Genomic DNA, 21,347 nt, shown 5'->3' with positions numbered 1-21,347 from the left:
TGATCCCCAAGCATGTTCATGGGTGTGGGGTGAATGGAAAGGGAAGGGAACAGAGGAGTAGCTGGGTAGGGCAAGCTCCCTCTGGGCCTTGGCTTCCTTATTTGCTCACAAAGCATTTTGCACCTCAGTGACCCCAGAGGGTCCTGTGGCTCAGCCTGTCATGGGCTCTGATTCCGGTTGAGCCATACTGAAGCTGCAGGGTGCGAACACCACTGCATGCCAGGCAATGGCTGGAAGCTTTTTTTTAAATTAAAATTATTGGGGTGACATTAGTTAATAAAAATATATGGAACACTTCACACATTTGCATGTCACCCTTGCACAGGGGCCATGCTAATCTTCTCTGTATCATTCCAATTTTAGTATATGCTTTGCAAAAGCAAGCACGCTTGAAGCTTCGTGTATTCCTATCAGCCTTGAAGAGTAACTCTGGTTTGAAAAGCAAGCCTGCTCCATCTCTGCCACGTGGTCATTGGCTCTGGCTTGCATACCTCTAAATCATGAGCAGTTCACTCCCTACTGAGACACTTGCCATGCAATGTCTCAGGCTGGCAGAAGGTCCTTCCTCTAACCAGTCCAAAGGCTGGGTCCATATTACTCCCAGAGACCTACCTGGCTCTGCCTTCTGGGACACGGGAGCCAGTTCCACCTTCGGCCTCAGGACAAGTATTTAAAGATAGGATATACCCAACCTGCTTGCACAGGTTCACAGGACACTCTCCCCAGCCTTCCCAATCCCTAACTGGCCTTGGGCTTGCCTCTATCTTTGTTCCACAGAAGTGGGGCACCCGGTCCTCCTGGGATGAGCAGGACTATCCTCTCCTTAGTCCTGGCTGAGACTACTCCATGAATCCCCTTGCTAAGCGACCTCAGCTTCTGGGCAGTGAGGCCTGTTGATCTCAAGGAGAGACTGGGGTCACAGCACTGATGGTTCCTGCCTGCACCAAACAAGTTTGGCTGGGTGGTCTCGGCTGGCCCAAGAAGGAAGACTGGACATCTCACCTGCTCCACTCTCACAGGTAGGCATCGGGCAAGTCTGAGAGCCCCGCAACACACCAGCTGGGAGAAGCTGGGGCAGAGGGGCAGGTGGAGTGGAATGCTGGGTGCTGGGTGCTGCCTTGAGCAAGCTTTAGGAAAGTGCAAAGTGCCCCCAGGATGCCACATCCCTGGGACTAAGCTGGCTCCTGAATCATCCACGAAACTTGGCTTCAAGACAACCATCTCCAAGCTTATGTGCATACCCAGTGATAAACTCTCACGTGGCTGGGAGCCTGTCTGCCTGTCAGCAAACAGCCGTACTCCTTGGCCTCACCCTACAGGTTTGGGGTCCAGGATGGAGCCTTTTTGTTCAAGGAGGTTTGGACTCAAGACTGAAAGCTAACACTTTCAGGGGTTCTGGAACCCATGTTCCAGAGAGTTCTGAAGCGTCTGCTTTCAGAATAGTCTCGCACAGCCTCTTCTTTGGAATTCAGCTCTGCTTGCCTCTCAGAGATTCCCATCTCACATTCATGATTTTGCCCTTAAATATGATTTACATTAATCGTTTCCCTTAAATCGACTCACGTACATACATTTCTTTTGAAGAAAGCTTTCTAAAAATCTCACTACCAGAAATAAAAAGCTAGTCCCACATAACATACACAGAAGATGACCATAAAAATATATAGAATGAAACAAAGCTGGGCTCTTCAATCCTGGCCGGCTGCGGCAGCCAAAGGAAAGCTCTTACCTGTGGTCTGCTCCCTGCTTGTTAAGAAGGGCAACGGGCTGGCCAGACACCAGCACCAACCAGCACCAACCGAGCCTCTCTCCTTGATGTAATCAGGAGTGGGCTTCCTGCAAGAAGATTCCCTTTCTCCATCTTTTACTTGGAGGCTTGTCATCATCTCCTCTTTGTCTGCATTTCTCCCACCCAATCTTTAGGTTATTGTCTCCTCCAGCCTTCCAAACTGGATTGGGCATCTCCTTTGTGCTTCCTCAGTTCCACGGGCCTTTTCAGACTTGGTACTTGTCACCCTGAGTTATTAAATTGCATGTTATCATGCCACTCTTGCTGAAATAAAAGTGTCCCTATTCCTGGAACAGCACTTTACCATGGTCTACATAAGTGGCCTACTCCCTCCTCACCTGCCCCTGGCCCATTGTTCACCTCTCTGCCATCTTGAGTCTTTGCATCATGATGTCGTCACTGGTCATGGTGTCTGCCTTCCCAATGGATGTAGGCTCAGTGGGGGCCCAGATGATAATCTGCCCATCCACCACTGGATCCCTGAGCCTGGCCTGTGTGAAGGAAGGAGCCAACCTGTGAGGTTAGTTTATCATTATCTTCATTTTCCAAATACGAAAACTGAGTCATAAAGAGGTTAGTGACTTGCCCAGGGTCACCAACCTACACGTGGTAGAGCCAGATGCAAACTCAGGCCTTGGGTTCCAGAGCCAGTACAGGTTCCCACCATCTTGGATTATCTTGCTTATAGGACTTTTCTTCCTTTGTCAAGTGAGACATGAGGGCTTTATGTGTGAGACAGACAGGAAGAAACAGACACAGACGGACACTTGGGGGTCCCTGACTAACCCTAGGCCCAGACTAACTCTTGGCCAGACTGAAATCTCGGCCCATTCCAGGGCTCAGCTCTCAACAGGAATGGAGTAGAATTTCCCACCAAACAGACTGCGGCTATGGGGGCGACCCTCAGAATGTTACCGCATGCCCTCCTCACCCCTGAGGCCTGAAATTCCACTGGGACGTTTCATTGCTCAAGGTCTAGTGTCCCTGGCTGAGGACACCATCAGCACTCCCCACCACCACCACCACCATTCACCATTAGCCACTTCCTGGTCGTGAAAAAGAAAAGGTGCAGAGTCCCCCAGGGTCGCTATACAGACACAGAGTAATGGTGGAGGAACGTCAGGCGGGGTTTCTCCAGCAGCCACGCAGTCCTGGAGGGGCCCCGCCCACCCGTGGTCAGCAGAGGCTCCCCAGGAGATTCCTGCCCAGCCAGCTCCAAGCCCCTGGGGTCTGTCTTGGAAAGACCTTCAAAGGACTTGGCCATTCTTGAGTGAGCGCCAGGAGGGAATCTGCTCTCAGAGTCAATTTAACCAGCCACACGGGTGGAAGGAATTTGCCGTTTCTCTTAACAGCTACCCCCTCGTGATTTATACAGGGGCCACTGTCCGAAGGCCCCGGCTGACAGATCGCAGTGGAAAATAAAATGCCAAGATCCAGGCATCTCCCTGGACTAATTATCCTCAATGAGACACAGCTGGCTGGGGGAGCCGGTGGGGCCAGGGCAGTGCCAGATTCCTGCACCCAGCTCCCTGGAGATACCAAGGCCTGTAGTGGCTATGCCTGGGCATTGCTGCCCATCACCTACCAGGTCCAGGTTGGGGCCACCAAGAATGCCAGGAGAGCCAGTCTAGCCAGCTCATGAGACATGTCGCCTTTGGTGTAGTACAGCCAGGCAGGCCCAGGGATGGCAGATCCTAGAGACCCCTGAGAGCCATGGAGTCCCATTATGCTTGTGGGGAAACTAAGGCCCAGACAGACAGGGCAGGCCCCATGGAGCCCTGGGGATGGATCCGGACAGGCTACAGGCCCTGGGCTAGCCTTCTGGCCTGTAGCATCTTCTTAGAGGCTCAGAGCCTGCAGTGGCTGGTCACAGAAGCTGCCTCTAGGGAACTCTGGAGTACGAGGTCAGCTCTCTGGCCTCCTGGAGTTGGGTAAATGTTTTCCAAGAGGCAACTAGGTGCCAGGTCCTGTGCAGCGGGTACAGTGATAGGCAAAATTTAACCCGATTTCAGGCTTACAGCTCTGTAGGAAAACACCGCAAACACCATTATATCTCCTCATAAAAGTGCATGGGAAGGGATGTGACCTATCCCAGGCATCAGGGCCTAGGGATATGATGTGAAGCTGAGAGCAGAAAGCTGAGTAGAGGATAACTGGGCAAAGGAGGGGGTGGTGTCAGGTGGGATAGTGTTCCAGGAGAAAGAAGAGCATACAAAGGCCCTGTGGCAGGAAAAAAATGTAAGGCATACAAGGGACAGAATGAAGCTGTGCACTTAGAGCCCAGAACCAGGAGGACAGTGGTACAGGGGGAGGTTAGGGAGGCCTCAGGAGTTCTTGTCCCTTTAAAAAGTTCTTTCCAGATATGACTCAGGAGAGATGACGTGTCCATCAACATGCATGCTCCTCCCAATTTCTCTCTGGCTTTTGGGACCCTCAGCTCCAACCCTGGAAGGGGCAGCTCTGCAGACTACCCCAGCTGCCTGGATCAGAGGAGGGCCTGGGAGAAGCCAATTTGATGGTCTTGTGGAGGCCATCCAGGTATCCCTCAAGAACCGGATGGAGAGTCATGGAGACTGAAGGCAGATGGTGATGGGCCCAGGTCATGGTAACCAAAGCCATCAATGACCCCTAGCTGAGGGGAGAGGGGCCATGAGGAAGCAATGCTGTAGAGATGCCAAGAAAGGCAGAAGCCAGGGCCTTGGAGCCACCAGCAGTGTCACAACTATCCTGCCACTCCCTCCCTCCTTCTTTTCCCTAGGCCATTGGAGCCAGGTCACAGCTATGCTTGTGGCTCCTCTATCTAGAGCCTCTTGAGTACAGAGGTAGGCCTTGGAGCAGAGCGGGTGTAAGTAGATTCATGTCTGAAAGATGGAGGAATAAATGAGCAAAGGAGCCACACAGAGCCCCTCTGACCTTCCCCACTGGTTGCCCCTGTGTCCTCGTGGAGCTAGGTTACTGCAAATCAGGCAGATCTAGTTTTCATAGAGCAGGGCAGCTGGGAGCTGCCAGGCAGGCGAGCAGGTGCCTGTGGCACCCACTCTCTGCAGCTTGGCTCTGGCCTGGTTCCTTGGGACACAAACAGGTCTGACAAGTTCCTCGGCAGCTGAGTCCTTGATTTCCAGGAAAGTAGAACTCTTAGAGAGCAGAGGGAGTGAGGCCTGGGCGGAGGGAGGGCTGTTTCAAAATGCTCCCCTTCCTTATCCTCCAGCCTCCCACCCCTGCTTACGTCCTGAGCTGGGGAGCTCAAGGCTGATGGGGACACCTCTCTCCCCACCTTCCCCAGAGGGAACAAGAAGCTCAAGACAGCCAGAGACAAGGAAAGGGACCTCCTTGTTGTGACCCTAAACTCAGTCCCAGCCTCCCACATCTCACTGCTTTGAGTGGCAGTATCGGGGAGCACTTAAGAATGCAGGTTCAGAGCCAGGCTATCTGGTTCCACTCCCAGCTCTGCCACTGATCTTGGACAAGCTCTAGACCTGTTTTCTCTCTGGTCTTCACAGGGATAAGATGAATAAGAGCACATGCTGACTTTAGCTTGAAGCCTGGCACATTGGATCCCACATTGTTGGCATTTTTCCACCTGAAACTTCCCCCTCATCAAATTCTCCAGTCCTCAGTTCCCACGTCCCAGCCAGCTGACTAGCATCTCTGCCTGATCCTCCTCCTGCTCTAAGTGCTCAGGGTTGGTTCATGGCCTCTTCTTGTCCCACTACCTCTCTCCCTGTACAGGCTCATACAGGCTCTGGCTCTTCATGCCACACTGGCCACTACTTCCCCTTAGCATCCACCTGCCTCCTGGACCTCACCACCTCACAACCAACAGCCCCCAAACCAAACAGCCTTTCTTCCCAGAGCCGCATCTCTTAAGTTCTCTGCCCCAGGGCATCATGCCATTAGTCACCAAAGCCATGTCCCCTTTAAACCCATTATCTCCACCCTACTTTCTGACCATGCTGCCTTTTCTCTTTCCTTCCCTTCCTTCCTTTATTCCTTCTTTTCCCTCTTTCCTTCTTTCTTTCTCTTTCTTTTTCTTCCTCCCTTCTTATCAGTATATAACAGAAATATATAAAGGGCATTAATTGCATGAATCTTAATGGTACAGCCCAATCATCTTTCATATATGTTTATACTTGAGTACCTACCACCTAGATCAAGGCATAGAGCATTTCCAGCTCCCATAAGGTTCTCTTATGGCCCTTTGCCCCAACTCCAGAAGTAACCATTATTCTGCCTTCTAACTCCATAAATTAGTTTTGCCTGGTTTTGAATTCCACAAACATGGAATCAAAAAGTACGTACTTTTAGACATGGAGATCAATGAACTAAAAATGAGAGTCCAAAAATCAACTCCTACATCTCCGATCCATTGATTTTTGACAAGGATGCCAAGACCATTCAATGGGAGAAAATAGTCTTATCAACAAATGGTACTGGAAGAACTGGGTATCTACAGGCAGAGAATAAGTTGGACCCTTACCTCACAATCATATTAAAAAAAAACAACTCAAGATGGCTCAAAGTCCTAAATTTGAAAGCTAAAATTATAAAACTCTTAGAAGACAAACATAAAAGAATATTAAGTGAAAAGGCAACCCACAGAATGGGAGAAAATATTTGCAAACCATATATCTAAAAAGAGTCTAGTCTCTAGAGTATACAAAGAACTCTTACGACTTAACACCAAAAAAGACAAATTAAAAATGGGCAATGAACCCAAATAGACCTTTCTCCAAAGAAGATATACAAATGGTCAATCAAAGAACATGATAAGATGCTCAACATCATTAATCATTAGGGAATGCAAATCAAAACCAAAATGAGATATTACTTCACACCCACAAGGACAGCTATAATTTAAACAAATGAAAGAAAGAAAGAAAGAGAGAGAGAGAGAGAGCGCAAAGAAAGAAAGAAAAGAAAGAAAGGAAGGAAGGAAGGAAGGGAGGGAGGGAGGGAGGGAGGGGGAGAGAGAGAGAAAGAAAGAAAGAAAGAAAGAGAGAGAGAGAGAGAGCGCAAAGAAAGAAAGAAAAGAAAGAAAGGAAGGAAGGAAGGAAGGGAGGGAGGGAGGGAGGGAGGGGGAGAGAGAGAGAAAGAAAGAAAGAAAGAAAGAAAGAAAAAGAATAAGGGTTGGTGAAAATGTGAAAGAGTGGAACCCTTGAACATTGCTGGTGGGCATGTAAATGATGCAGTCACTTGGGAAAAGTGCTTTGAAAAGTAGTTTAGCAATTCCTGGAAAAGTTAAATACAGAGTTACTACACAACCCAGCAATTTCACTCCTAGGTATATGCCCAAGAGAATCAAAAAAGATGTTCACACAAAAACTTGTACATGAATGTTCATAGCACTGTTATTCATAAAAGCCGAAAAGTGGGAAAATCCCAAATGTTCATCAAGAGTTTAATGGATAAATAAAATGCGGCATAGCCATACAATGGAATACTATACACCTATGAAATGGAATACAGTATTACAACACAGATAAACCATGAAAACATTGTGCTAAGAAGCCACACACGAAAGGCCATGTATTTTCTGATTCCATTTATGCAAAATGTCTAGAATAGGCAAATCCATAGAAAAAGGAAGATTTGTTGTTGCCAGGGACCGGGTACAGGAAGAATGGGAAGTGACTTCTCATGAACTTCTTGGGCTAATGAAAATGTTCTAGATATAGGTAGATGGACATTTGATGGACATTTGTCTTATTTCCAATTCGAGACTCCTGTAAGTCTATAAATTTTACACATGTCTTTTGAAGAATACATGATGGACATTTCTGGACGTTGCACAACTCTGTAAATGTACTTACTTCACTTTATGCCAAGGAATTATATACTTTAAAATGGAGAATTTTATGGTATGTGAATTATACCTCATTAAAAAAATTTTTTAAGTAAGCTCTTATAAAAATTTTTTAAATAAATGAAGCAAGCTCTCTTTTGTGTGTGTCTTCTTCCATGTTATGTAATATATGAGAGTGTGACTGTGTTATCCTGTGTATCAGTAGTTTATTCTTATTGCTGTGTATTCCAATGCACGAACATATTATAATTTATTTATCAATTCTCCTCTTGATGGACATTTGTCTTATTTCCAATTCGAGACTCCTGTTAAGTCTGTAAATTTTACACATAGCTTTTGAAGAATACATGATGGACATTTCTGGTGGTATACACCTAGGGGTAGGACTGACTGCTGGCTCAAGATATGTATATATTTTAACTTTAGTTGATACTTCCAAAGTGATTGGTCCTCTTTACACTCCTGTTACCAAAATGAAAGAGTTCTGTTGTTCCACGTCTTCAACAACACTTGATATTGTCAATCTTTTTAATTTTAGCCATGGTAAGCATATAGCTTATAAAAGTTTTCGTTTTTTCTTTTCCTTATGAGACACAAAGTTGAACATCTTTTCGGGTCTTTATTTGCCATTTGAATATCCTTTTTTGTCCTCTTCCTGGTTTGTTTGTTTGTTTGGGTTATCTTTTCATTATCGATGTGTAGAATTTTTTAAAACTATATCAGGGATATGAGACTTTTGTCAAGATCTATTGTTGCCAATATCTTCTCTAGCCCTATGCCTTGCCTTTTTGGGTTCTTTATGCTGTCTTTTGCTGAGCAGAAGTTTTTAATTTCGATGAAGTCCAGTTTATGCACTTTCATTTTATGGTTGGTGCCAAGTGCGTCCTGTGTAAGAATTCTTTGCTTACTCCTTAAACAGCCCTTGAATCCACCCCCTTCTCTCCACTTCCTTTGCCTCTGCCCAGATTCTAGCTTCCAGGCCTATCCTAAACGGATCCATTTGCTTCCCTACCATGTTCCCATCCCAATTCTTGTCCTCTTCACTGCATGATCTTCCCACCAAGGGACAAGACTGGTTCATCGCTGTGCCTCAGAACTGGCACTGGATCTGGCATGCACTAGGTGCTTAATAAAAACTTCATAAGTGATGGCAGTGTCCTGTGGCCCAGCTGGGGATCATTAAAACTGTCAATTAGTTCTAAACACTAGCTCATCAGGAACATTTGAGCTAAGCCAGGGAAGTAAAAAGTTTTGGAAAAACCAACAACATAGTAATGTTTAGCTTTCCCCCCAGCCAGAGCATTAATCAAGGAAACTCAGACTTTATTAGCATTATTTATTTTTGCTTCGTCCTTAAGCCACAGGGCCCCAGGGTGAGGGGAGCCTTTTTGTCACACACGTTGGCTGTAGGAGCTCCCTATCGGCGGCCCCCACACTCAGTGTTTGCTGCCTCTGGCTGTAGGGGAGGTTCATGATCTCCTTCTAGTCCTTCTCTTCACCATGCGTGATGATGTAGCACAGGTTTCTGTAGTCCAGGTTGCCACATACATCTGGCGGGAAAGCCGCAAACATCTGCTTGATCTGGAGAAGGGGCAGGGAGTCAGCCTGGATCAGGGCTGAATGGGGGCCAAAGCAGGGAGTCACCCAAGGGTGTCAGAGTCCACATAGAGGCATCGCAGAAGAGGGCACAGAGGCCAGGCCAGCACGCCAAGGTCCCATAGCCACCCCCACCCCATCCTTCTTGTTATCATCCAAGGAGTCAAGGGAGACATCATCTCAGCATCTAAAGAAAAAAGATCTGGGTAGGATGGGGTGGGGGTGACTGCTGAGAAAGGCTGGACTATGCCTCAAAAGATGACTCTTAGCAGCACTGAATGGCACCCTAAAAAGCCAGCACTTACCTCCTCCTCACTGAATCTGTCTGCCTGGGTCATGAGCTTCTCTTTGATGCTGCTCAAGGGAGACAAAAGATCATGTTCACGGGAAGGACCACCTTGTGTGAGGACACGCAGATTCCAGGGTTGATGAGGGCAGGTGGGCTGAGGGGAGGAGTCCTGGCCCAGGAAGACACTAATGGGAGCAGGGATGGGGATGAGGCTGGCTCTAGAGCCCACAAATAGCCATGTGGCCTTAACAGCCACTTCAGCTCTGAGCCTCAGTTTCTTCCTTTGTAATATGGACTTTCCTCTCTGCATTAGGCAAGAACCAAATGAAATGATCTTGGGACCCCAACGTAACTTCGGGGGCCACTCTGATGTTCCATCGTGCACTGATAATCAATCTCACAGTTACTGAGGGCATCCTCTCTGCTTTGGTTCTAGATGCATTGCTTTCCCAGCTTGTGATGGTTGCTGATGTCTGTAAAGTGCTCTATAGCGTACAAAGTGCTGACACTCAGCCCAGGGACAGGAAGGCCTGTTATCCAGGTATATGTCCTCCTGAGCCTGCCCAGGTCTCATTTGCTCTTCATGGCCCTCAGAAGTGAGGGCCATCATCCCCCTTTACGAAGAAGGAAACTGAGGTTCCTTCTTTGTAAAGAAGAAGGAACCTGTGGTTTGCAGTGGCAGGGTGGGGCCTCTCCCCCTGGGTGGTCCAGAGCAGCTGCCCACTGGGGCCAGAGCTTCCTGGGCCTGGAGGAGTGGCAGGAGGTGGGGCAGGGCAACTGCATTTGAGGCTGCTGGGAGACTGTTGCCCTGGGAGCAGGAAAGGGGGCGGAGCATGAGCAGAGGGTTCTCAGGGGGAGTAGCGGGCAGGGATGGGATCAGAGGCCTGAGCCAGGGCCCTGAGCACCCTGTCTCCTGTGGCGCCAGCAGCAGCAGGCCCCACTGAGGACCAACACACATTTTCCATTATTTATGTTACTGTAGGACAGTCACAGTTTCCAACTCTCCAAGCTGGGGACTTTCACAGACTCCGTTTTGTCCGGAGCCTCCTCTGTGGCCTGCCTGGCAGGCAGCCAAGTCTTCCAGGTCCCATACCCTCGGGGTGGCACCTTTAATTCCCAAATCGAGTCCCCAAAGGGTTCCTCCTGGCCCTTGCCTCCAGCTAGTGGGAGTGAAGGTGAATGGCAGCAGAGGGGTTGGTCCAGGCCACTTCTAGAGGTGCCCCAGTGCCTCTCTTGGGTCTCTAAGATGGGGGTGGAAACCACAGACCCTGAGGGAGGGGTGAGGGAGAGGGCTGCAGCCTGGAGAAACCCTAATTACCCCCTCCACTACCTCTGGAGATTATGTGACTCACAGCTTTGGGGGGTGGGGGATGGTGAAAATGCTTGAGAGACAAGACAGACTCTCCCTCTTCCCTCTTCCCCGCTGCCCTCTCCCACTCCACCTCCATTAAGTGATGACTCTAATAGGCAGCAAAACTAGCCTCAAAGCCAAGGCCAAAAGCATCGCAGTAATTGGTCAGGAAACCTGTGCCTGAGGAAGAAATCCTGCCTGCCACAGGCCCAGCAAAGCCTTGGAGACTCTGAAGGGATGACCCAGGAATAGCTCAGAGGGTAGCTCAATGTCCTAGCCCCTGGGAAGCTGGCCACTGCCCTACCTGCCCCTGCTAACCACCCTTGGCTATCTGCCCTGTGCTCTCACTGGGCTGAGGCTCCCAGGTATAGCAGGAGTCACTGCCCCCATCTCTATCATGACAGCCCAGTGGCCCACTGGACAGCTGCCTACTGTCATCTCACTCTCTATGCATCCCTAGCTGAGCCAGTCCCTTCCCATGGCCCAGCCTCCATCCCCACATCACTTCAAGCCCTGGATAACAGCTGGCCCATTTCTCTCTCCAGAACCCTGGATCCCACTGGTGCTGGCCTCTGGTATTTCACTTACCCATCTACTCCCCTCCATCTCAATGGCCAAGGCCTATGTGGTGGCTGCAACTCTCTGTCATCCTCCTCCAGACTGGCCTCCTTGTTACTCCTACTTAATTCCTTTCCAGGCTCTTCTATGCTTCCAGGACAGAGCAAGGGTTCAGGGCCTGGTAAGTGGTTACCCCACACAGTCCTTCCCTGCCTCTCTGAACTCAGTCTCCCCCATCCCACATGCACTTACACTCTCTAGCCACAGCCCACTCCTCCTCACCAACCCTGCACATGCCAAGCCCTGGCCCTTCACTCACTATGTTCCTGCATCTGGAATGTTCACTGATCTAGCCTAGGCACCCTTAGTCATCCTTCAAGGATCGCCTCTACCCCAACCCCCCTCACCACTGGGAAGCCCTCCCCTGGTGATCCCTTGGTGATCTTCCACACAGAAATGGGGACACTGAGACCCAGAGAGGGGAAGGGACATCAAGAGATGGCTGAGTTGGGCAGGGCAGTAGCCTCCTGGCTTCTGGATGGACACAGCTTGAGCTGGCTAAGTTCTGGGCGTAGAGGAGATGCCACCCACAAGGACCCCACCCCAGCTCCTTCATCACCTGAGCCTTTGCGGAAAGAAAAACCAAAAGAAAGCAGAGGGAACTTACAAATCAGCCTTGATGAAACCTTTCCCTTCAGTGTCGAACACCCTGAAGGCATGGAGAATGGTCTCCTCTGGATCCGTGCCTAGAAGCAGCACACAGGGGCAGGGAGAGCGCCAGGGTGAAGAGAACCAGCAGGGGCTGGGCAGGGGCTGGGGGCGGAGGGTCCCATGGCCCTCACAGAAGGCAATGACTTGAGGAGCTTCCTCCCCAACTTCTACTCCACTGTCAAGGCCAAATCCACTTGAAGCAAGAGAAGGGAGGTTTCCGGGAAACAAGAAATCATAGTAATAGTCAAGGGTACTGTATGTAGTTATGCACAATGTGACTCCGACTAAGCACTTATTATGTGCCTAACTCTCCTGATGATTGGCCTGATTTTATGAAGAAACTGAGGCTCTGAGAGGTTAAGTGACTTGTCTGAGTTCTCACGGCTGATGCTGCCACATGATTAGTGAGTTGGGCCTGGCAACTCTGGGGCTTTCTCGTTATCCAAGGTGTGCATGAAAGGTAGAAGAGAAAGAGCGCTGCACTGGGAGGCCAAAGGCTGGGCTTCAGGCAGTGGCATTGGAGGGGTCTGCAGGATTGTCCCAGCCAGAGGTGGGGCAGATGGGCCAACAGGCTGTGGGGTGGGGGCAGCGGAGGGGGGCAGTGGGGAGAAGTAATTCTGGTTTGATCACTTCTATAGCACAGGTTATGAAAAGATGTCGTTAGAAGAAATAGCTCTGTTTCCACAATGAAATTGAATCTCCAACCCCCTGGTTGTACAGATGGGGAAATCGAGAAAAAAAGGGTCTCATCCAAGGCCTCTCAGACTGTGTGAACAACAGCAGATGACCTGGTGACCCGTACATAGTACTCCTTCCCCTCTGTCACACTGCCCCCCACCACTCATTGTGGACCAGGAGTTGTCCCCTTCCTTCTTTAAGGCTCAGCTATGTCATCGGTGAAATGGAGACAAAGGTGCTATTTGCTGCCCACCTCCCAGGATCAGTTAAGATAACATATTGTTAATGGTAAAGATCTGGACAAACATTATTCAAACACATCTGAGTCCTCTGTGCCAAGTTCCATCCTGCAGTTTCACCATTTTATCCCATGAAACCCCCAGAACACCGCACATGGTAGTTATTGATGTTCCCAGTTTGTCAAAGAGAAAATTGAGGGCCTGAGAGGCTCTATTGTTTGCCTGAGGTCCCCACTGATAAGGGGGAGAAGGGGTTTGAAGCCAACTCTCTGGAGCTCCAGAGCCCCTGCTTGTTCTGCCACTCTATGTCTTCCCCCTCAGACTGGGTCAGAGTTAGTGGCGTCTCCCTCATCAGACTGAGAATTCATGCAAGACAAGATGCTGTCTAGGTCATCTGGCCCTAGTGATGAAGCTGGCCCAGAGTGATCAAGCCTGGCACAGTGCTGGCCCCACAGCCAATCTGCTCTGTGTATTGTGAACCTCATCAAATGGGTGCAGAGGGGCTGCATCCATCCTTCCACTGTGGGGAATCTCATGATATGTGTCCTCGTCCCAATTAAAGAGATAAGACATATGCTGAGAGATAAGAGATATGCTATGGGGAATCTCATGATATGTGTCCTCGTCCCAATTAGAGAGATAAGACAGTGCTGCCCCAGCCCTGGCTCTTATGCCAACAGCTGGTTGAGCATGCCAGCTCAGCCAAGTTTGCGTGACATGTTCAGCTGGAGCCCCAGTCCCAGTGCCGCTGCAAAAAATGAGAAAAAGCTGCAGCCCTAGGCCCCCACCTGGCCCTGGGTCATAGCTCTTAGCTCAGCCACAGACCTACATGAGCTTTGGGTCTCCCTTGAAAGTCACTGGGTCACTGGTTGGAGTCACATGTGCCTTTCCCTGGGAGCATACTCCCACCCCAGGCCCCTGGGCTTCTGAGCTCTTCCCGTAAATAACCCCTAATGGCTGCCTGGAGGTAGGCCCAATGGCACTCCTGAGTTAGCCCACAGCCTGCGCCCTCTCCTGCCCTCAGTTTCCTAGTCTCTAAGACAGGAGGGCGGGGCTGTTCAGTCATAGGTCAATTGTTGGCCTCCTTCTAATCTAGGATCAGACAGGGCGTTGTGTATGGGGCTATTGTAATTGCTAGCAGGTCAAAACCCAAGAGAATATTTGATTTTTTACCAAATAAGATCTGTGTTGTTAGGTAGGATCACCCCCATAGTGGATTGAATCATGGCTCCCAAAAGATATATCAATGTCCTCATCCCCAAAACAGGGAAATGTCACCTTACTTGGAAATAAAAAGGCCTTTGCAGATGTAAAGAAAGGATCTTGAGATGGGGAAATGATCCTGAATTTCCAGGTGGATCCTAAATCTTATGACAAGCATCCTTTCAAGAGTGAAGCAGAAGGAGACAGACAGAAGACGGTGGGGGTTGGGGGTTGGGCAGTGGACCACGAAGGCAGAGATGAGAGCAATGCAGCCACCAGAAGCTGGAAGAGGCAAAGAATGGGTTGTCCTCTGGAGCCTCTGTGGGATCAGGACCCGACAGATTTCTGACTCTGGGCTCCAGAGCTGAGAGAATGAATACATGGCCAATTTTTTGAGCCGTCAAGTTTGTGGACATTTGTTACAATAGCCTTGGGAAACTAACATAATGCCATTTTATAGACAAAAAACTGAGATTCACAGAGCAGACAAACCTTGCCTAAGGCCACCCTGGGGGTCAGTGGGAGGCTAGGTGTTGAACCCAGGTCTAGCTAATGCAGGGAGAGCATCAGACAGGGGAACCCTGGGAATGGGGGGCTACAAGGCCCACTTCCCATGTCAGCCGCACCTCAAGCTGAGCCTTCCCTCTGACCATGGAACCCTTGAGCCCAAGGGATGTCACTAAGGGACAGGGGGCAGCTCCCCACAGCCCAGAGAGAAAAGGACGAAAATGCTCTGGCCTGAGCCCCACCCCGAGCCCCATCCCAAGCCCCAGGCCTGATGCCGTGTCTCAGGACTTGCAATGGTTAGAGCCAGGAGTCGGGGTTAGGTTCTATCTCCACGACTTTGATGCCGGAACACCTGGGGCAGGTGTGGTGATCCCTCTGAGCCCGAGTTTCCTTATTTGTGAATGAGGCCCCTCCATTCTTTCCCTGGGGGCTGCACTGGGGTCTGCCACAAGAACTTCCAGAATGCCCTCCCCTCACCCCTGTACCCGCTCCTGCTGTCACAGTGAGTGGTGATGTAGAGCAGGCAAGTTGAACCCAAGGGTAGGGAGGTGGGGCTGGAGCAGTGTCCTGATGGTGGGGAAATTGCCTTGCTGGGCTCCTCACAGCCCTACAAGACAGGGTTACTACAGTTACCCCTACTCTGTGGTGTAGAGGTGGTGGAAACTGAGGCAGGACTGGGAAGGTGTGTGGTCCCAGGAGGGACACCATGCTCCCAGTTGGGGTGTGCATCAGTGCGGGGCACATCCGTACACAGGGCCCACCTGCCCACACCCACTCACCCCTCCCTCCTCAGGGCCACCTGGAGTCTCACTCACCCTTCAGCTTCTCCCCAAACATGGTCAGGAAGACGGTGAAGTTGATGGGCCCGGGGGCCTCTTTCACCATGGCCTCCAGCTCCTCATTCTTCACATTGATGCGGCCTGAAGGAGGCGAGAAGTGGGGACACCCAGGAGCACAACGAATGTCAGAAGGAACCCTGCTCTCAGGCACCCTGGAAGAACAGGGTGCAGAACTATGGCGCATCCTGCAGAGTCTCCCAGCTCTACCATTCACCCACCCTCACCTCAGCCCTAAGGCCCCACCCACACGCTGGGGGACCTCAGGAGGTGGGTACGTTCAGCCTTAGTCAGCACTGGGCTGCCCCTGGCCTCACTGCCACCACCTCAGCTTCCCTGGAAAGGAGAGCAAGTTGTCTGTCATCTTCATTTTACAGCTGAGGAAACTGAGGCCCAAAGAAGCTGAAGCTGAGGTACATAGAGGCAAGAAGACCTGGGTCTCAGGCTCATGTGCCCCAGGAGGGGCAACTGTCTGCCTGGCAGTGGGGACTCTGGGATTCCTTATGGTCCCAGGAGACAACCAGATCTCTAGAAGTTCAAAGCTCAGTTCAGACATGACTTAGTTTACCCCATTCCTCCAACCTCAGCCCTTACCATCACCCAGTCCCTCTTCAGGCTCACTCCTTGGGCCTCAGAGAGCGCAAAAGCCTTCCCTGGCAGCCAAAGCCCAGTATCCCTGAGAGCGGCACGCATCTCCAGCTTCTTCCACACCTGCAGCATCTCTTGACCCCTCACCCTACCCTGGCCTCCCACCCCAGACCTTTGCACAGGCCATTTCTGCACCTGAAAGGCCCTCCCCGCTTCCCTGGGGAAGTCTCTTCTCATACCCAGAAACACTTTCAGACCTTCCAGGCAGTGGCTGCCCACTCCCTGCACCCTCAAATAGCACGTGAGCCCCTCACACCCACTGTGCCTACTGCCCTGGCTGCCCCCAGTCGCTCTCTCTTTCTGGATGGTCTGGGCTCGGCTCCACCCCAAGTCCCAAGACTCTCTCTGGCTGCTGGTTACCCACCCAGGGCAGCAAAAGTGTCCCTCAGATCCTCCTTGTCGATGAAGCCATCCCGGTTCTGGTCCATGATGGTGAAGGCCTGGCAGAGACACAGGCACTGAGCAGGCATCTACCTATCCGCCAAAGCCCAGCTTCCCCAGAAACAACCCCCCTACCCAAGGGATTGTCCTCCTGCAAACTGCTGCCAGGCTGCCTCAGTGCAAGCCCCTCTGGTCATCTGGTTACATAGCTCAGCATGACACCAGCATGAGAGTGATGGCCAAAACTTGCACTAAGCTCCAACTGTGCACCAGCATGCTGGCAGGGCTCCGGGTCCACCCTTCATTTCATGCTCACAGCAACCCCCTTTTACGGAGAGGAAAACTGAGGCTCAGAGAGAGAAAGAACTTGCCCAAGGTCACTCAGCAAGCAAAGGCTCAGGTAGAGAGGGGTTGGGACTGCTCAAGCACAGCAGTCACATCTGCAGGAAAGAACTTGCCCAAGGTCACTCAGCAAGCAAAGGCCCACCACACTCCAGCCCACAGAGAGGGGTTGGGACTGCTCAAGCACAACAGTCACATCTGCAGATTTTGAAGCACAGCATGGTGGTCACTAAGAATTGTGGCATCATTGCCCCCCAGGGACTAAAGGTTGACACCACACCTTCCATGCACATTACATGAATCCTTCCAATGCCCCCAGGGGGCACTGACCAACCTCTTTAAACTCCTGGATCTGAGACTGATCAAACATGGAGAAGACGTTGGAGATGGCTCCACCTTCTGTTCTTTTCCGGGCTCTTCTTGGTGCCTGTGAGGTACCAGGTGAGGCCTTGCAGAAGTCCCTTTCTTGGGAGGTCAGCTATTTACCATGCTCCCAACCCTCATGCCTCATCTCCCACAGTGTCCCCATCCTGAATGACATGCCCACCACACTCCAGCCCACAGCAGACAGACAGACAGAGCTCCTAATGAAGCCTTGCAGATAAGCAGGGTGGTTTCCCAGCCCATGGCAAGAAGCCTGCAGAGCGCCCACCCCACGGGGCCAGACAGCTGCTTCCTGACCTGGGCCCCCGCGCTCCGGAAGGCAGGTTGTCTACGCCCAGGCTGTGAAGCAGAGAGGGGCATCTTTTCTAGCATCAGACTCCAAATGAGACCCACCTCCGCTCCTGCCATCTTCCTCAGTGTTCTTAGGATAATACCTGATCTCAACCCTGCAAGGTCTATCCTTTTTCCTTCTCCCAGAGCTTCTACCTCCGCCCACCTCGGTCCCCCACTCTGCCCTAAACATGCTTTGAGCTTCCTTTTCTCCCAACATTTGCTCCTGCCATTTCCACCATCTAGAATGCCTTCCCTGCCTTCCATCTGGTAGAATCCTCATCCCCTAGGCTCAACTACTCTGCCACCTCTTCTGAAAAGACTTCCTTGACCCCCAGGCCGATTTAGAGCTCCCTGATTCTTCCCTGCCCACCAGTCCAGGGCAGCCACACCCTGTAGCACGCATCCCACACTGTCCTGACATATCTCTGTGTCTGTCTATGTCTGAGGTCCCCTACCCCACCCAGGGCCTGGCTCAGAGTGAAGATCAGTTTGGAAATAGCTGCCCAAAGCTCAAGATGAATCCCCAAACAGGTGGAGCAGGTGATCACCATCCACATGGAATAATTCCAGGGTCTCTGGTCAGGCTTCCTGCTCCCATATGTTTCTTTCGGGATGTCATGGTAACTGGGAGGCCACTACGGGGCATTCGCTGAAACCTCTCAGGGGATCTTTTCCTCAGCAGCCATCACTAGGCCCCCATATGCGAGGAGTCCCTGAACTGGCTCAGAGAGGTAGAACAGACCCAGGCTTCCTGCTCCTATCGTCTCTCAGCTTCTGCCTCCACCTCAGCCTACGTCACCCTCCTTCCAAACCCTGTCTACCCATTCCCAGAACATGGGCTTCCTGTGCACCCCCCACCCAGTGCCTGTGTGGTCTCCCCTCCCCCCAGCTCACTCTTGTCCCACCACCCAACTTCCCCCACCCCTGCACTCGCCCCATTTCCCTCTGGCGCCTGGGCTCACTTCAGGAACAGCAGCACCCGGCTGACTTATAATTAGCTTTTACTGGGTGCTTTGTCTCCACTAATCCTTTGAAAGGGGGCTGGCAGGGCAGCCAGGACATTATGATGCAGTAAAACCTCTGTAATATTTATAAATCCCTTTAGACATCATAAAGAAAAGAACCTCCCTGCAGAGTTTATCTCACATAATTACATATACATTTCTCTCTGATTAATAAACACGATCACTTCCATCTGTGGGGTATTCTGCCTTTTCTTTCCTCAGACCTGCCCTCGCCCTTGCCCTTGGCCTCGGCGTCACCCATTCCTGCCTCACGCTAGTCTTCCACAACCATCTTGTGAAACAGCGCCTTACGGTGTACTGTCTGCCAGGCCCTGTTCCGGAACCTCAAAAGGGAGGACTGCACAGGGGGAAACTGAGGCCTAGGGCCCTGACCGGCCATCTGATCTCCTAGCCAGGACCCTTTGCAACCCAATCATCTTGGAAATTCCCTTTTCTAATGTCTCTCTAAAAAAGAGTCCCGGAAACGATCGCCTCAGGGCAGAAGGAGGTTGCCCAGACCTGAGTTCTAATCCTGACTTTGCTGCTCACAGCCCCTGTGATGTTAAGAAAATCAGTTGCAGGTTGCGAGCCTCAGTTTCCCCCTTTTGTACCTATCTCAAGGCATCAGGACACTTATTAAGTACTTGCTGACCCCCAGCCAGGCTTCGTGCCCAGACTTGGGGACCCAGAGCTGAATTAGGCCCTCCTTGTCCCCAAGGAGCTCACATGGAAGAAAAGACAGGTGCTGAGAACACAGAGAAGGCCCTCTAGCACTGGGGCACTCAAGGCACACCTCCCAGGGGATGTTGTTTCTGAGCTAGAGTTTGACAGCCGAGTCAGAGTTCTCAGGCCAAGAGAGACTGATGAGGATGTGAGACTGGCCTGAAAGAATAGCGTCCTTGAGAGCCCACAGGGACTGGAGGACAGGGGCAAGGGGAAGGCAGCAGGACAGGCTCCACACAGCCTGAAGCAAGGGCCCCATGCCAGGCTCCTTAGGACCCAGGCTGTTCTGGAATCCCAACCTGGCCTTTACAGGAGCCATGTCCTCTTATCATGAGCAGAACTCCACTCTGCCATGAAAAGTCCAAGCCTGGCCCACCCTGGTTCCCTCCATCCTCCTCTTCCTCATCACCCCCTTCTCCTCAGCAGCCCTACCCAGTGCAAGAAAATCAACCCAAATCAGGACCCACATGGATGAACCAGCCACCCTTTAAGGGCCACCCAAAATGAGTCAGGTACAGGCATGACACCAAGGGTGAAAAAAAGGTCAGGACCAGGGATATCAGGTCAAGGGTGAGGATGTCAGCAAGGGGAGCAAGGTCAAGGTCAAGGTGAGTTCAAGCAATGCAGTGAAGGTCGGAATTACAAATGAAGTCAAGGTCACAGGATGGGGTCAGGGTCAGGAGGCAGGGTAGCCCCAGCCTACCATGGTGTGGAGTGCTTCCTTGTGCTGTAGCAGGCCTGGGGCAGCTAAGAGATGGGTCTTTAAATAGTGTTCCAAGTCTGGACAACAGTTTGGAAGGTGACAAAGGACAGGATGGGGATCTCCCTGCCAGACACCTGTCTGGGCCATTCGGAGTGGGTGGGGTTGTGGGATCCAGAGACAATCCAAGCCACGAAGATCTCCACCAGCTCTGGGGCAGCCGGCTCTCTGTAGCCAAAGGACCAAGGCCCAGGAAGGGGTTCTTGGCCAAGGACACACAGTAAGGGTAGGCCTGGAACCAGCTGCGAAGACTTGGCCTTGGGCCATGCAAGGTCAGGAGAGCTCCCAAGGCAGGGCCACCCATACTAGCTGGGGAAATTCAGGGCTACAATGTGGTCTGATCCCTCAAGCTGTGTGACTTTAAGTGGGACACCATCTTCCAGAAGGCTCAGTCCTCTCATATAAAAGTTCAGAGCACACGACACCCCCTAGTCAGCTCATGGAGAGGGTTTCTGCATCAGCCTGGCCCACAAAGGGCTACTGCCCTGTGGTGTGAGTGCCACCATTACCTATTGGAGAGGGTTTCTGCATCAGCCTGGCCCACAAAGAGCTACTACTGCCCTGTGGTGTGAGTGCCACCATTACCTCCCCCAGCCCAGCCTTCTCAGGGCATTGGAAATAATCAGGGACTTAAAAAGCAGAGACAACAACAACAACGACAACAACAAAAACCAATGGAGGTAACTCTGATGAAGGAGAATTGAAAAATCAGATCTTCGTTCTACTCTGGCCACAACACATGTCCGGACATGGCCCAGCACAAAAATTCTCTAGCACCTGTGCCAAGCTGAGTCTGCACCTGCCCCTCGTAGGCCTCTCATGTGTCCAGTGCAGCACGGCTGCCCCATCTGTCCAGCCAAGTCGGCCCCCGTGTGGGGCCCAACACATCTGATCAGCTGCCAGGGCCGGCAGCGCTGGGCTCAGGCAGTGAGCCCACCAGTCCCTAGGCACAGGACAGCTTAACTGTCTCCGGAGCTGGCCTTAGGCCTCCAAACCCTGATATGATTGATCCTCTGCCTTGTGGGAGGGAATGTGATAATGATAAGAAGCAGCGTAGGTAATATTTATAAAACACAGAAGGTCAGACTATTTTCTAAAACATGTGTCTTCACAGTCAATCCTTACGCCATTTTCCAGGTGAAGAACCTAAGGCACACATGGGTCCCCAAGGCTGAGAAGTGGTGGTGCCAGGATGAGAATTCTCTTTCTAGT

General features: G+C 51.2%; 1 protein-coding gene and 1 non-coding gene across 2 annotated transcripts; both read right to left on the bottom strand.

Annotated features, from left to right (window-relative positions):
• Positions 1-280: 280 nt before the first annotated feature.
• LOC112485292 lies at positions 281-385 on the bottom strand. The gene has a single exon (XR_003048394.1). It is a non-coding gene; the product is annotated as a U6 spliceosomal RNA (small nuclear RNA).
• Positions 386-9,074: 8,689 nt separating this feature from the next.
• On the bottom strand, positions 9,075-17,723 carry MYL10 (myosin light chain 10). The gene is made up of 7 exons (XM_006918667.1): positions 17,709-17,723; positions 17,266-17,358; positions 16,573-16,648; positions 15,540-15,644; positions 12,054-12,132; positions 9,494-9,542; positions 9,075-9,173 (listed from the first exon to the last, which is right to left on the bottom strand). The coding sequence occupies exons 1-7, from the start codon at positions 17,721-17,723 to the stop codon at positions 9,075-9,077; spliced, it is 516 nt and encodes a 171-aa protein (XP_006918729.1).
• Positions 17,724-21,347: the final 3,624 nt, after the last annotated feature.

The sequence above is a fragment of the Pteropus alecto genome, unplaced genomic scaffold (assembly GCF_000325575.1).
Source record: "Pteropus alecto unplaced genomic scaffold, ASM32557v1 scaffold68, whole genome shotgun sequence".
Classification (NCBI taxonomy): domain Eukaryota; kingdom Metazoa; phylum Chordata; class Mammalia; order Chiroptera; family Pteropodidae; genus Pteropus; species Pteropus alecto.
This window is presented reverse-complemented; position numbering and strand designations above follow the sequence as displayed.